This window comes from Opisthorchis viverrini (assembly GCF_000715545.1).
Source record: "Opisthorchis viverrini unplaced genomic scaffold opera_v5_21, whole genome shotgun sequence".
In the NCBI taxonomy this organism is placed as follows: domain Eukaryota; kingdom Metazoa; phylum Platyhelminthes; class Trematoda; order Opisthorchiida; family Opisthorchiidae; genus Opisthorchis; species Opisthorchis viverrini.
The window spans coordinates 2,685,176-2,702,593 of record NW_008751677.1 but is presented as its reverse complement, the minus strand read 5'-3'; the positions used below and the strand labels follow the sequence as shown (position 1 = coordinate 2,702,593).

The 17,418-nt window shown below is 44.0% G+C and overlaps 1 protein-coding gene across 1 annotated transcript in view; it reads right to left on the bottom strand.

Moving 5' to 3' along the window:
• The window catches only part of T265_01921 (hypothetical protein), a gene marked incomplete at both ends in the record, with an annotated part of 64,653 nt that overhangs the window by 7,182 nt on the left and 40,053 nt on the right, over positions 1-17,418 (bottom strand). Inside the window, 4 exons of the mRNA XM_009166047.1 lie at positions 3,226-3,301; positions 10,083-10,182; positions 13,297-13,374; positions 14,457-15,020. Of these exons, the coding sequence (XP_009164311.1) occupies positions 3,226-3,301; positions 10,083-10,182; positions 13,297-13,374; positions 14,457-15,020 (818 nt within the window). The remainder of the gene's footprint in view (positions 1-3,225; positions 3,302-10,082; positions 10,183-13,296; positions 13,375-14,456; positions 15,021-17,418) is intronic.

The window sequence follows — 17,418 nt, the reverse complement described above, 5'->3', positions numbered from 1 at the left end:
GTGATGAAAACTAACATATTAATTGTAGGGTCAGAGTAGAAATTAGATTATATTAAAAACGCAGGATTTTTAATTTTTTGACTAGAAGAAAGCGGATTTCACCTGGGACACTGTCAGAGTTGATACCGCGATGCAGTTTTGCGGGGAGTGATTCAGCCGGTACGTCCACTACCATGTGCCGTACGATATAAGGTTACTGTAGGAAGATCGCTTCATGTGGTTCGCAATATGAAGACGCACCTATGCGTGGCCATTCATCGGTCATTGTATTACGATGTTATGCACGACGAAACTCTCTGCAGTAATTGCATTCCGAACCAATCGTACCGCAGGAGCGGAATGGTTCAGGGTGCGAATTTACTGACCAGAAGGTCCGCGGTTCTAATCGGACCTCCGCGTCTCGACTTTCCCTGTTTGGGCTTGGGCAACCTGGCAGTATCCCACCCCCTGTGCTTCCTTTGGATGGCATGGCAGCTAGGCACCAAAAGATTGTTACACCTTAACGATTATTATATCATATACTCGTACCACATGAAAAGTGCTATCTTTGACGACTCAAGTAGTCGACCTACTTTAGTTATTGGGAGAGTGGAACAAGTCAAGAAGGTGATGGGATAGTATTTCTACGAATAAAAAGAGCACATTACTGTGTCACATGGGTGGATATGTACACACCGTTGGTGTTGGGAATAGGAGCACGCATATTGCCCGGCGGCATTAAAATAGATTCCACCTCATGTAAGCTCTTCGTTGGGCTGTTCGGTGTCGTGCTTATGCTAAGTGTTCCCTGGTCTAAACTTGAGAAGATACTTACCAATTGTCATCCAAGATGGGAATTTTACTATCCTAAATACAAATAGCTACTCACTTTGGATTCTTTGAGGACAAATGGAATGATCATCGCAAAATGAATGAACATTCATCAACGTTTGAATCGTGGAAACAGGAGCCGGCGCAAACTCGTTCTTTGTTCCTGACGCACGGTCAATCAGTTTGAAATCCGATAAATGCCCTCCACATCGACGTCGTAGCAGACACTACCTTACAGTTACCTTACAGCTACCTGACTGTTACCTTACGTAACAGTGTGTTCACAAAATCCTGGGAAAACTTAAAGATTGCGATACAGCTTTCAAGAGAACCAGTAATGCCCGTGTGGTAATGCTGAACATTCGCGCAGTGCCACAGCAGTAGGTCACACACCTTTCATCAAGCAAGAATCACAATCTTAATAAATGCAAAATGACCCTCACGTCTCGTGTTGCTCAAGGATACACATGTTTTAAACGGAAGAGTTTGAGAAACCGCTGCTAGACTGTGTTAACCTGAGCAGGCTAGTAGAACTACGGTCACTCACCGCATACTACAAGAAACCACAATACGTAAAACTTACAAGATGAGTTGAGCCAGTGAAGAATGGGTGGCCACAGGAAACCGAGACTATCATAAACTGACTCTTGGTAAGGATGTGGGTGCAAGGCCATCGCGTGCTTGCGGTTAGATTATGATGACGGGTTATATTTACTTCTGTGTTAGTATGGGAAACACAACACCTAAACTGGTTGGCGCTTCTCTGAGTTTGACAATTTTGTTTGGAACGGTTTGTCACCAATCGAGGAGGGCATTATCGGTGCGTCATTGTGAAACAGAGCAGGGCGCATACTTATTTCTGGTGGGAAAAAAGTAAAGTCAGCTAGGATATCGTTGCTCGTGATAATGGCCATGGTTTATTAGTGTTATCGGTTTAACTATATTGCCCACTTATGGTCATCATACACCTAAACAGAACCTTCCTGATAAGAATGACGATCCCGAATACACCGTGGGGACAATGAAGTACCAGTATTCCACGAAATGAAACTGCCAGACCCAGAGGACAAAACAACCATAAACTATATATTAGCTGGGCCACCAATCTTCATTTCTATGTCAAAAGAGTGCTACCGTTGAAGGCGAAAGATGGAGTCATTTGCTAGCACTGTACGGGGAAAAGCGAGCGGGCTTTTCGGCAGAAGCAATAAAATGGCCGCGGAGTTATTTGCCCTCTACATTCTCAGGAGAGGACGATTTTTTTTGTAAGATAGTGTACCATTCTTATCCAAACCGATTTTTTTGCAGGAGGTTAATGCTATATTTTGAACGGTGCGCGGTCACAGAAAAGAGGTATTTAGCATCAATCCTTCCTCAGATGGACGGTAAATTTGGAGATCAGATCACTTATTCAACACAGCGTAAATCTCCTCACTGGAGAGACTTGTGCGGATGAGGTGCCAATTGAAATAGTGGACTGATATTCTCGAACTCCTTATGCTGACCTGAAGCGCCTTAGAAGTAACCGACTTCACACAATACATGGGTTAGGTTGGAGAACGTGGCGATGGGGTTCACACAGCTCAGGACGATAAGACCTCCCTGGAATTCTCTTGTTCTCTGAGATACCGTCATTCTGGGATGAAGAGGAAAATGCTTATTTATACTGTCATACCATACTATTAGACGACTACCCTTAACCAAGTTATATTATCCTATACTATAACAAAGACTATAACAAACGAGAGATTCAGCTAAGTCTCCAGTGAAAACCAAATTGATATGCAAATGAGGTTATTTGTCGAAAGATTAACAAACGTTTCGATTGATCCAGTGTATTGATGACCTAATCGCTCAGCTGTAATGCTCTTGCGGTGCCTAGCTGCTCAGCTACGAAGCACGAGGGCTGGAATACTGCCAGGTTGCCCAAGCCTAGACAGAGGAAGTCGAGAGGTAGAACCTACCGGTCAGTAAATTCGCGCTCTAACCACTTAGGCTTCCTTCGGGTTATCAGTTCCTCTTGCACTGGCCTTAGATTGTATTTCAGCATGCATGCATCGGAATTTATCAGCCATAATTTGCAGTAGCTTTTTCCCAGTTCTAGCACCCCTGTATTAGATGCAGGCACTAGGCCAAATCGCTTTATTTTCACGTGGATTCACAGAACGGTAGGCGACTGAATTAGCTCAGATACCGAGTAGGCGTCCACTGACTGACAAGTACAGTACAAGTTTGGATAAGAGATCTACTGACAAGTGCAGAAGATAGATAGCATTAGGCTCTTGAGTGGTGGAAGGTGAGACTTGAAAATGGGAACAAAGTACCACGTGGATGGACAAAAAACGCTCGGATTGAAAGAATGCTCTGAAACATTTATCCAGTCCATATGAAATTTTCAAACCCATTATAGCTTACCGAATCGTCGGCATCAGTTTGAGAATGTTGGGAAAGAGTGCACCGCATAGGATGGCCCGAAACAGAGGGAAGTTATCTGGAAAGGAGGGAATAACTTTTAAAGTTTCGAGTCGTCGGATGTATAAAGGATACTTGATCATTATATCGCGATTAAAAACAGGGAGCTAGGTAATTGCACAAAAAAAGTACGGTGTTGATAGATATTTTGCAGGTCTCTAAAACGACAAAACGCAAAACAAGAGAAAATATATCTTGGATTAGAACCGCACGTCAACCTAGTGAGGCCACGTGTTTCCTGATTACGTAATCATTCGAGCAAAACAATGTTCTGAGCGGTGATCGTGGACTGATTGTAAAAAGTATTTTTTTGAATGTCCGATAAAAGAGATGTTATCTTTAGGCACTATGAAGATAGCAACTACCGTGTATGCATGATTTTGAGGTCACACGACAATCAACCGCCGACTTTTCGAGAGAGGTGAGCAGAATATCCATTAGCAGAGAATTCCACAGATCACAACCGTTGAAACATAGAGTGAAAACACACGACCCTGTAAGTTTCCATTAGGACTTTAACCAAAAACAACAGTGAACAATTACAGATCATCAATAGGTACACACAGTCATATAGTTCTAATATGACGTGCCTAAACGCTGAATTGCAAGAAGCTTCCTTTCACCTAGCGCTCAATTCCTGAACACAAGAAAAAGGTGGTAATGTGCTGCACGAATGAATAAAACTTGCTCAAAGAAATGTATGCTAATTAGGTGGAGCTGGACAAAATCAATACTACGGGATCTAGATCAATAAGGTGGAAGTCTAACAAAATGCGCATCCGAAAAAAGGTTAGGTTGATGCACGTGCGCAACTAACCAGGTAGAATCGACCGTAGATCCAACAAGAACACAATGAGTGTGGAAAATTGAGCTACGCATGAAGGAAGACACTAGTGAGGCGCTGAGCTTCATACATAGTATGCGAAATGCTGTCGCAGTCAACGTTTTTTCTCTATTTATCGGGCTGAGGTTTACAGTTTTTTGACACATCACGCAGCAGCTATTCACTAAGTCCCTCATCACTTTCGGTCTGGAAATCACAAAATATCATGCTGTGTAGGAAAATGGTGTAAAACGGTATGTTGCCCGTTAGAATGAGTGCAAAAACATTCACACTTTCCTAACTGAAAAAAGACTTATCTTGAAATATGTTTGATTAAACTCTGGACTTCCCTCCCCATATTCCCTACCTTTTCAAATTGCTACCTCCAGAGGACAGACGGGCATACAAACCTCTAAAACGGTTTCTATCAGGACAGACTAGATGGCCGTCGATTCGTTCGTCGAGCTGTCAACTTGGGGAAAACGTTTGATCACCAATCTAGACGGCGTCATCATTGCACAGTGGACCAGAGTGGGACTTAAGTAAAACACCCATCCCACTTTGATTGGCGATAAAATGCTCGCAACCATCATTCTCGGGCCACGACAATTTAACAACAGAATAGTGAAAGTTTTCAACCATAATTATACAGTATGGAATGAACTATGGGGTTGGAAATTACCTAAATTGACCGTCTCCATTATCCCTAACTTATCTTTCTAAAAAAATGGAGAAATTCATCCTAATTTTGGAACCATGGCAAAATGATGTTCCCGTCGTACAGAAATAATACCCTAAATCATATCAGTTTTGACAACAGCTACCCCTTCTCAACTCGTGTCAACAACACGATAAATAGATACCTGAATCTCTCCACCAATGAATACCGCTTTGTCCGTTCGTGATTTCTGGAAAGATGAGCTTGTACCTAAAGGAAACTACTCACAAGGTTGCTGAAAACTCTTCGACAGCCCACGACCGGTTTCGCTCTTCTTGGGGCTTATCAGGTAGGCGCAGTCCCCGAGTTTCCGTCAACCTTATGTTCTACTTGAACCTAATTGACTATGTACTGCTTGTATATCCTAATCGGTCATAAAACCACCCACACCTCCGTGTATTTCAGAGCGAAACATTCAGATATGTTCGCTGGCACCGAAATCCGAATTGAAGGACTTATTCACCTTCTACCTGGAGATTAACTCGATGAATGGGGCCAGCGGGGAAGTCCACTTCGTATAGTGAGTGATTTTGGGTTAAGGCCTTATATCCTTGAAACCGTACAGATGAACTGGCCCACGAATTCCTCATCAGCGCAATTTCATCGCAGTGCATCTGCTACTCATCCAGACGACCCTAAAGGTCGAAATTGTTTGCCTTTTCTAATCTCAACAGCGAAGGTCGGCGTACTATCCTCGAACTAAATCAGAACGAACTGTGATTCTGCCCGAGTTGCGATTACAATTCACGATCAATGAGGAACACGTTATTCGTCACCGTTCATTATAATGTGAATCAATGAAGTACACTATTATGATAAGTTTCGTGCTATGCTTAATCAGGAAAGGATGCACACTTTCATTTGCCCAAAAATTCTGTAGGACGCGGTCTGTATGCATCGTGTGATAAAATTCGTCCGGGACTAGCCTTAAGCCAGCACTGCTTATCGAACATATGCCGCACGAATCGACCTACTGTGCAAGCCCACCCACCATCATAGTTGTGCGTCGAATCCTCACATGTAATTTGACTAACAGATAAGCAGCTTAGGTCTCAGAAATTAACAATGTCTGGCCCATCACGAGAGTCACCCGAGAGACTGGCTAACTGTGTTGACATAGACAGACAATTAATCTATCCGAAAGAGCTGTGATGAATCACATGTGTAATTTAAGTCCACAAGTATGGCGCAAGACAGGTAGATCATCCTATAGACCGCGAATCTCATGGGGTCAAGTCAACCCACGGGACCATAAGATTGTACCCAAACTTTTCATCTCAAGGCCTGCAGAACACCTATCTAGTTTCTAGCAATGTTGGATCGGCTTGTGTAGTTCTTGCTGATTCACCTAGATGCTTACTGAGGTGAAAGTGAAGGCAACTGGCCTATCAATTCGAAACAGAGGAGTTTCAGACAGTTCAGTCAATGAAAGTGGGCACTGGTGTCCGATCTCAGCCACCGGATCGATTGTAGACAAACGGTTACGCGTCATCTTCTGGTGAACGGTAGTAGGCAGAGAAGTGTACACAAAGCCTCTCGATCCAAAGCCAATTGTCCTGTCACCGAAATTGGTTGGTTTTTGTGTGGTAGCGGATCCTCCAGAGTGGATGAGATCTCATTAGTTGCCCAAGAAAAGCAACGGCGTGCGGTTTCTGGGAGCCGAATTTTTACTTCAACAATTAAACACACGGATTATCGGGAGGGAGGAAATTCTCACTCACAGTTGGACTAATGGGGATGTGCGAAACTCCCACATCTACTGAATATTAGCACACGCACGTCGCGAGATGGCCAAAAGTGTTAAAAACAACTGGAAGCCGAACCACCAAAATCGTGACTTTAACAAAAAACCAAAAATTGAGGACCCATCTTGCAAACAGGTGTGCATAGATCGCACATCCCTAGATTTCAAGCAGACTGTACATTGACCAATGTTTATCTAGACTAAAACCAGTTCACGCGGTTCAAAGATGAAGTATCTCTAGGACAGAAGCCTCCAAACGGTTAGCACCATAAATCGACCAACCAATTTCGATACGGATCCATGGGCCTGATGAGACGTTTATTGTTCACAGCTAGGCGCACCTCAATTTCTTACGTGCACATGTGCACATAATCAAGTCTCTTCGAGGACATAGTCTCGTAAACCACCACTTATCGAGTATCGAAGAACGTGACTTTTCGTTTTTTTTTTGAAATGGTTAAACGTGAGTGGATAAAGTTAGCAGTTACAAACAAAAGAATTGATTTCACCTCTCAACTCAATGAAGTGAGATGATTTCAAACAGTCCGGCTTTGCAAAGGTTTGCCCGCGGAAGCACACCGTTTATCACAAACAAAATTCTATAACCGCAATATAGCATTGGGCGGAAACATCGGAACATCCAGTAGGTTTTCTTTCAAAATTTTCCTCGCTAAACGAATCGCTCGATTGCAAGTTCTAATTTCAAACTGTTATTTAGTTGCAGTGCCTCGATACGCAAGTTCAGATGGATTTTGAAATTCACTTTGATTTGGAAATCACTCACAGAATCAACTGATAGTTAACAGTCGTTTGAATAAATCAAACAGCTTAGTTGAAGGTTTTCTCAGAAACGGAAAACCAGCATGGTTTCTGATCTGTAGTTGCTATTTAAATAGGAGTGTACTCAAAATTTCTATTATACTGTATAATTAGTAAGTACGGACTTCTTCCGGTGGATCATGAGATATTCCATAAACGCTAAGTTAGCAAGCCACATAGGGTCTGACAAAAAAAGACTCCGGTTAGCCTGTTTCTGCGCAAAACTTCGACTTTCCAAAATGAGGACTAGCATACCAGAGCATTTAAACAAAAGCGATAAAACCAATCACAGGAGTCAGAGGTGATTTCATCGAGAAAAGCTTTTATCCAGCAGCAATGCTCGGGTGAATTGCAGCACAGAAACCATCGGTTTCACAATGGAGTATGCATCCAAAGTAACTGAAAACAGACGCCTGAGTGTGCATCACGAGATAGAACCACATATATTCCTGTCACTAAGAGACTGAACCCTATCGCAGTGTGACGGTTTGTGCACCTCTACAACCCATTGAGCCATACTGGAGAGTGCGCATGTAGCACGCAGAGCATCTCAAACTAAGTTAGTCAATGGGTAAAAGTTGGAACACGTGCGGTAACTTTCTCCCCATAAATGCCGTGGATCTGGCGGTTTTACGTTAAACACCGTTGCTTTGTGCTAAGGCCTTTGAGCCCAAGTTTTTGGTTGACGATCCTAGTCGTTCTCCTGTCTAGGCTTGGGTGTCCTGGTAGTATCCCAGCCCATATACAACCATGAACTGCACAACTGCGAGTGACTTCTTGACAACCTGACTATCGTGTGGTACCATCGATCTGGTTACAGGAAGGTGAGCTAATACAAGCCACTGTTGATGACTCCGTTGCTTTTCGCAAATTAGTACTTCACTTACGTAGCTCGCGATATCTTCGCAGGCACAGCCATAAGGACCAACTTGCGGTAGTGAAGCGCCAATCGTCAATGATGATGACGAGGTGAGGGTGAAGCTGATGCTGATGATGACGATGTTGATATTGCTGAAACTTTTAAAAACTCTGGAGCCGGTTGTGACAACCCGTGTAAGCCTTCCTATAGTAACAGTATCATGCGAGAGCTAGTTATGGATAAGGTAAGCCTTTAGAGCAACGACATCGTCACCATTGACCCAAAAGCGTGAAAGTGGATGAGGACAAGAGGTAAATATAGCTGAAGTACAAGCTGTTTTCTCTTCAGATAAGCTAAACGTTCGAGGATCATATGCCACCGAAAAGCTTCGTCTAAACCGTTCAGCTGTAGCACCCTTCCGGTGCCTAGCTGCCCTTCTACCCGAAGCAAGCACGAGGGCTGGGTTACCGCCAGATTGCCCAAGCCTAGACAAGCAGAGGTCGGGTGTGAACCATGGACATTCCGGTCGGTAAATTCGCGCTCTGACCACTTGAGCCATCTCGCTTCGCCTAACAAATTATAATCCGAGGGTTAAAATCACCATCTAACGAGTTAATGTAATCTGAGGGGCACCAGAAGGTATTTTTATCCTGGGGTTACAATATCTACTCCGTGTGCTGCTGAGTACAGCAGGAGCGCTGAGATTTTGACACGACATGCGAGCTGACCTAAAAACTCTATTACAAGATTCTACTATAGTTCGACTACACGGAAGAATCTGCCAGTACAGACGAACCAAAATCGGCTAATCGAGGTGTGCATTTTCAAGACCCGACGGTAAAAAGACGTACATTGAATAGGATACAATGGCTGTTGCTTTAAACATGAGAACAAAGTTCGCCTGTAAGAACATAATTTCACACATCTGTTCTAAAATGCTGTGTTGCGACACGATTCGTGTCAAGCGAATCGTTCCTGTTTGTCTGACTCCTATCGTTTACCTGTCGTCGTACGAGTGGATATCGAAAAGTGAAACTCGATTAACGCCAATCGGGGTTGAGACAGCTCAGTGGTTAAGGCGCGATCTTACTGACCGGAACGTTAGTGATTCGCACTCAACCTCAGCATCTCTATTGCTGTTATCGAGACTTGGGCAACCGTTTGATTCCTTCGGGTGGCATGGCAGTTAGTCACCGAAAGGGTGCACAGGCAGAACAATTATTAGTGACATTGTTAACTGCAGCGGATGGAACTGAAACAGCGCAGGTTTATAAAGTACCAACCAGCGATCGCGAAAAACGACGTGGCTTAATGAGCAGGGATTGTTTACGAGACCCATCCGTAATGACTTTTACAGTGTGCGGAGCTGTGGTGTCAGACATGAGCTTTATCAATGATCGGTGATCCAATTAGTATAGTACATCAGAAACTAGGAGTGCTGTGGTATCTGTTCAATCCGCTATCGACATTTATCGAACACCTTTTTGGTACCACAGCTACGACGAAACTACTAACTAGAAAGGGGCTGAGATATAGTTACGTCATTCAAGCCCATCAACAACGATCGAGAACGAAGAGATGAGGTCGAAAGGGATCCAGCAAGGTCCAGTGGGCAAGAAGCGAGTCAATGACTGGAGATGCAACCCAAAATGGGATGATTTTAAGGAAATAATCAGGTTCGAGAGGTAAAAACGTCTAAAAGGGATTGGGGAAATGACCAGTGCTAATACCAAGGTGTAGCCACTGTCATTAATCCGTTTTGAACATACTAAATTGCACCATGAGTTTTTTCATCAACTGGCTCATGAACTGTGGTAGTGCACAATACCATGCCTACCTTTGTTTCGGTTAGCATCTTTGTCCAACGGATTCGGTGTGCCAATGTACTTGCGTTCATACAAAAGCGTCGCGTGATCATCCATTAGGCGAAGAATATCCTGTGTGTGGAAATGAGCATTGTTTACAAGAGCATTCACCAGGTGAAATATAGTGTTTCGAGGACAGGAAGGCATGAAAAATGGTGATTTTTACACGAACGTCCCAAGGGGGTAAGATCAATAGCGAGTGGGAATTACGTGACGGTAGTAGTGAGATGCTAAAAGCTTGAACTGTATCAAATCAGTCTAGCGTTCCAAAATCATACGTTGTGCTGACTTCGGTTAGGAATTTGAAAAGCTGAATTATGTGGTGAATAATCCAGATGGTTCCTGGAAGCAAATACTGTGGTTAAGTCCGGTGTGGGGGCACCAAATCGCGGTTCTGGGTGGCCTTGTATGCCAAATCAAACGAAAGGCGCACCGAAACAGTTCTTATTATGCTAATAGCCTGTGTGACCCATGCCAAATGGCAGTGCCACTTCATTTATAACACGCTGATTTCACAAAAACAGTAATTAAAGCTGCAAACTACAGAATCTGTCAGAATTCATAGAGGACTGAAAACTCAACGGCGCGCTCTCCGTGAGGTTTCTGCAAGCTAATACTGTGCACAGATAAAACCAGCTTAATGGTCGGATAGACTGAGGATTGTAGAATACTATACTATGCATGCCAAAGGTAGAAGAGGTTTGTTGGCGATGAGGACACTTTGCAGAGAGGTGACAAATGATCTTTGGGAAAAACGTTGACAAAAGCGCTTCAGTTAGAAAAAAACCGAAGTATTGTTTATCGATTGGCCATTTCGGTACCCAAGGGTACTAGTGCCAAACTGCCATAAAACACCTCAGGAGAGAATCTTTTAATAAGGGGTTAAAAGTTACATCCTTACTGAAAGTGGTTAAGGACAAGGCACCTACACCAACAAACAGGGTTGAAATAAAGCCCATTGTGCATCCTGTTGAAGTGAGGTAGCAGCAACGGGACTGACCCAAAATCCTCACTAACTTTCCCAAAGCAAACCCAAGCACAACTAGAAAAACCTTGACTATACAGTCCAGATGATGGGTTGGGTGGTCTCCACTTGAACAGCGTATCTTCAATGATTTCTAGTCACATACAGGGAGAATCACGAGGACCTAACAGAAAGTTGAAAAGACCCAACGCACGCACAGTTTGACACTGTAGTTAACTTCATTCCGAATTCCCCAGTCAAAACATGCTCCTCGCTGTAGTCAGTGAATACGGATGTGTAGTGCATGTTTCAGTCGTGTTTACCAAGTAGGCTTTGTTTGCTGCTCAAGAGTGGTCGATGAATTGCTCAGTACTCATATTCTGGAGCACTTAATGTTTGGGTCTCGCTAGTATTACTAGGAATAGCGGGCTTTGAGACCCTGGTGTATCACAGTCTCCCGTTCAGAACGTACCCCCAAAACACACCTACAGGTTTGCCGCCTCTTTTGTCCTTCTACGTGTGATCTAGTGTCCACCCCGCTGTGTTCCTCGGACTACTCGAGAAAAAACGCTACCTCGTTGTAGTGCAGCAGATTATCAAGGGATTCACTTGTTAACATTGTGGTTAGCAAGCACGGTGGTGCTTGTTTTAACGTCTCTTTGTCGGATGCCCAACACGAAAAATCTAACGCTCGGCCAAAACGTAAACTCAACTTTGTTCATAGTGCAGCCTCTGATTCTCCTCCAAATGGCTAGATAAACTATGGATATATATCATTAGTTTCTTCACGAGGTTCATTTTTTTCATCTTTCCACGCAACTTTTCAAATCAGCCGTAAGTCTGTACTCCAGAAATTTTCATTCCGCTGCACAATCTTTGGTTCACTTGACTGTTGTCTAAGTTGCAGATAAATAGAAAATATGAGTTTCTGGCGTCAAAATCGGGACCCGCAATAGCATCTAAGCTAAATAACACACCCTTGATAACCGAGAGAATCGGTTTCAGTAAAGCTACTTCAAAAATGGACACATACTGTACCATCATCGGTTTGGAATTTGCCTGTGACACTCTAGGCCACACTATTGGACTTCCGCACAGGACAAATCTCAACACAAGTGGGCTGCGCTCAGCTGTATGCGAAACCATCTGGAGCACCTATAAACTACAGTAAGGAGTGCAGAGAGTGAACGCAAGGAGAGTCCCAAAAACAGCCTGACTTACGATGCACCAGTGTTAGATTAAATAGTGGACAGCCCATATTATCGTTCCAGTAGCCGATGTGGTTCGCCGTTCCAAGTCTACCCACTATGTTGATGATTAAACCTCAGTCAGATATACGAATAGGTCATAAATAGAACCGCAGATTGATGAAAAAGCTTTCTGCGCGATGATATATTGCTTCTGTCAGTACTTCTCCCGATATTAGATTCTGACATTTCCTTCAGCTTGACACTGGTGCAACGAAAAAATCCACTGCAGCTCCGCGTAAATATAGCTGCCATCAGACATAAGGATCAGGGGGATACAACATAGAATGAAAACAGGACTGATGAGGCTTTTAAGTCTTTTAGAAGTTTGTGTAAACGGAAGACTCAATCTTAGGCGATACTCTCTAACAGCCTCATGGTTCAGGTGGAACGAGATAGTCAGCTGAGTTCAATTCATTCACATCAGCTTAAGTTGCAAACGAGTGTATAATCTCACTCACAAACTAGCGTTCAATTATGAAATAAGAATGATGAAAATTCGGGAACTAAGCCTGCCTGGTGAGCCAAAAGAAGGCAAAACCGGCGCGTTGTCAAAGTGTTTTCGCCGTCATTCGGGATGGCATCACGTCAGGAGAAGACTAGTTCTATCAAAGATTTGTGGGCGACCTGATTACCCGTAGGTAGTTAGATAATTGATTTGATTGAATTTGATTGATTGAATTTTCACGATCCTCAAGGAGGATCTGATGGGCTTGTGATTTTGCAAGTGACAGTCAAAAAGCAGATGTGGCTGGTGTGGCCCAGGATAAACTGCATCTGGTCTCTAGCAGTGTGAGATTCTTCCATGCAGTAACATCTGTGCATTCGAAACACGTGCCTAGATGGGAACCAAGCTCTCACTTTAAACATGAGGTAGAAAGAATGTTATCCAGTCACATGAATATGGAACAAATGGAGAAATTGGATCACATCATCGAAGGACTTCACAGAAATGACATGAACGAAGAAGCTCACTTTGACAATGTTTTCACGAATGAAGTATCGATCACAGAATTTTCGTCGATCGTAGCCAGATTGAAGCTGACGGTAATTCTAGGGAATGCGATGATAAAATGAAGGTTATAAATAAACCAGCAGCAAACAACACCACTTGGAAAATAAACGTGAAGTCATGATACGCTCTGAGCCGGGTTCACATTGAGTTATCTCCGTATTACTCACGGTGTCCTGCTGTGAACCCCAAAATGTCCGAGTTGGCGCACGCAACTCGGGAAGTCAGACTTGCCACAATGTTGAATTCCTATTGAGACGGTTTACGAATCCAAGGTTATAAATAAACCAGCAGCAAACAACACCACTTGGAAAATAAACGTGAAGTCATGATACGCTCTGAGCCGGGTTCACATTGAGTTATCTCCGTATTACTCACGGTGTCCTGCTGTGAACCCCAAAATGTCCGAGTTGGCGCACGCAACTCGGGAAGTCAGACTTCCCACAATCTTGAATTCCGATTGAGACAGTTAACCAATCCATGAAAAATACCGGATGTGTCAAAATGACAACGACAGTGTTGTCTAGCCAGGATGATTGGGCCAGAATAGTGGGAGAAGGACTAGGCACAGGAGCGTGATGTGATTCTGCAAGCCCCACAACTATCAAAAGTCACAGCGAAACCTCATCGTCCTATTGTACAACCAGCATTTCACGCAGACAAACGAAGCGAGTAAATCCAAGATCTCACATACCTACCTTTTCGTTTGCATCATTCATACTTAGACACCTATTCAACGAAATTGTACAAAAACTCGGGGAGCACGAATAAGCGCACACGGCTCTGTTGGCAGTCAGGCATCTGGCGGAGTGGGTCACCAATAGGGTGACATCTATGCACCATATTAAAAATTTGGTCCCTATGTTGAAATCGAAAACTCTACGGTCACAGGGTTGCCAAATAACGCAAGTAAATTATCCATTGTGAGATTTAAAAAGAACTCAGAACCCAAAGCTATGGCGCACCCAGCGCTACACTTGAAATTTTGTGCAAGAACGTGCATAAAGCGGCAAAATTCCAACGAATGAAAGATTCAATTTCTCATTGTACCAGAACAGAATCACATGAAGAATCAAGTGCAACGACGATTTCGGAACCACAGAAAAGGACCGTGGAACTATACCTCGATGATTGTCTTGTAAACCCAATGGTCACTGAGTGAATTCTGGGATAGCTCCACACGGCTACGAGTAGCAGCGACTTGTTGCTCCAGTGGGATTTCGAATGGATCTCTATAATTTAGACAAGCAGCAACCGCAAGTGCCGGTTCTAAACATCCGAACAGCGCACCCAGAATAAGCAGTTTTGCCGACTGGGGGTCCATGGGAAGCCTGGCGAGGTGCTCACCCAAAGGAGTGAGTTTTGAGTTGTCACCGGGTAGTTCTCCGTAAGAGATATCGGCCGATGGAGTTTCATCTTCCGCTTCTTCTTCTTCCAGCATATCTTTGCCGCTCTCATTGTATTGCTTCATAGCAGCCTGGGCACGAGCCCTCAGGTCTCGACGCCACCGTTTCTTTCCTTTGGTAAAGTGTTTTGACACAGATGATTCGAGCTGAACGGCCGAATCCTCAGTCATGTCGATCGCTTGGATTTCACGAAGAAAATGAAGCGTACGTTCCACAGCCTTCGGGTCAGGAGGATTGGGACAGGATGCTAGGAATGTGCTTACAGGGCCAAGATCCAAGAGCTAGAAAACAAACATGACAGAGTCACAGATGTAGAATGGCGGCGGATAAATCCAAGTTGTGACATTGACAAGGCTACGGAGGTCACTATTATCGCACTTTCATGACTCATATAAGGATTATCCAAGCAATAAACCAGATCATCCTAACAAATACCGTACATACATCATTATCACCATCGACAGCGTGACATCAGTGTGAAGCATCAGTGACACTGATGCTTCGCTACCGTACAACCATAATTTCTTTGAAGTATGTAGTCACGAATTGACTGTGAAACCAAATATGACCAACATGCACGATGGAAGTAAGAAGAGCAGAAATCAGCGTCCAAAGGAGATGAGAAAACAAAGTCACTAAGTGGTTTGTGTTGGGAATTAGACAATAGTTGATTATTCTACTAGTTACCTCCACTCGTTATTTGATCTGACGGTACGGACGCGCCTCCCTCTTCAAAAATCTCTTACCAGTTTTATACGATTCAGTTCTGAACAATTGTTGAACCGGTTTGTCGTAGAGTTTACTAGCACCGCCTTCGGCAAATTCAAAATGGTAGACGCCACCAAGAAAGTTAATGTGAACATGAATAACAAGATCGCGTTATGCATATCATCCTTGTTTACAAACGACCTGCTTACAGAAACCATTTGTTGTCTCTGAATACATAAAACAAAAATATAGAGGCTTGGACATTGCTGGTAGTGATCTAGGGAAATTATTACCGTGGTTCGTAGCTGATGTGTAATTTCATGGCGTCACACTGGGTTCGCCACCAGGCTCACCCTCGGTATTTTACATGGTCGTCCTGAGGAGCATCAGCTAAACTCAAGCACAGAAGAGATGCATTTCCACCGGCGATATGTAGACGATATAGTCGACAATATGGACAAATCCTCACAGCTAGCATGGATTATAACGTATTCTAATCAAGCGTATCAGGCGATTCAGTTCATTTCTAAGGTGTAAGAAAAGCGGCTCTTCTCGTTTCGCGGACGTTCGGTTTACTCGATGACAGCATAACAAACTTTAATAGCTTTCTCCCACTAAAACACGGGATTTAAATGGATATATCACCCACATGTGGAAAAAATTTTCTCTGAAAGGAAACCTAGAGCCAGCCAGCATACATCCCGAAAGTGATTAACCGAACAAGCTCATTTCAAACATGGCTACTCCAGCTAAGAGCAAACTGATCACAATCACAATCAGCCTTCCTTCCAAAGGGGAACTGGCGGCAGAATGACCCTGCGTCTAACAGTTCGAAAAGCACATGGCTACTCCAGCTAAGAGCAAACTGACCACAATCACAATCAGCCTTCCCTCCAAAGGGGAACTGGCGGCAGAATGAGCCTGCGTCTACATCACACAGTTCGAAAAGAATTTTCAGTCGATTCACTCAGTGTGGCTCGCAACAACTCAGTTGATGCCCCTATACCCCAAAGATAAGCTGTCGCTCCACGCGCAAAGCATAGGAGTCTACTCCTTTACCTGCTGGTGCACAGCAGAATACATGGGGTACGCGACACGCTGCCCTGGCCTTTTCAATTCGGAAAGTGATTTCGCCTTTCGCCAGTCCACCGGGACTTATGCAGCTGCCCAAACTGACGAACCTATCCACAATATCGATGAGTTCACCTGCATGCAGGAGGTTTGGGGTTGATTCCAGCCAGCTTTGCACAGCACTTTATGCCATGCAGGTGTGAAGCATGGCAGAATACTTTAGGTCATTGACAATAGTTTGCATTTCCGAAGGGTTTGATCCAAAGAGAGCAACGCGAACGCAATGTCAATGACTGAACGTCCTTGAGTGCTTCCATTCCCGAGATGTTAAAGGCAGGTACGGTAGACTCAAGCGTTACATCGATTTCGAAGTTGAAGAGAGCGACAGAGGGCACTCCTGTCTGACACCACTGGATGTGATGAACTCAAAGGAGAATTTGCCGAAGATATGCACGCGTCCAAGGGAGGAGACCTATAAAGCCTTTGTAAGAGACAAGAATTTAGGACGGACGACATTCATCGCCAGACACTGCCACAGTTTCTGACAACTGATGGGACCAAAAGCATATCTGAAGTCGAGGATGACGATCACTGTTGGTCGTCGGAAGGCATGGCGTCGTTCCAGTACTCATCGCAAACTGAAGGTATGATCGATGCCATCTTGACCAGGGAGAAGTCCGGTTTGGTACTCCTGATCCCCGATGATGGATCAACCTTCGTGGGACGATACCCGAGAAAGACTTGGAAGCTGCGGCACTAAACGAATGTCCCAAAGGTTCTCGCGGTTTTGCATCCTTTTAGAAAGTGGGATTCACCTCAGACACGTTCCATTCTGTCGGTACTCTTTCCTCACCACTGATGGTTTGGCGTAAGGTTGTCAGAATGCAAATCATTGAGACC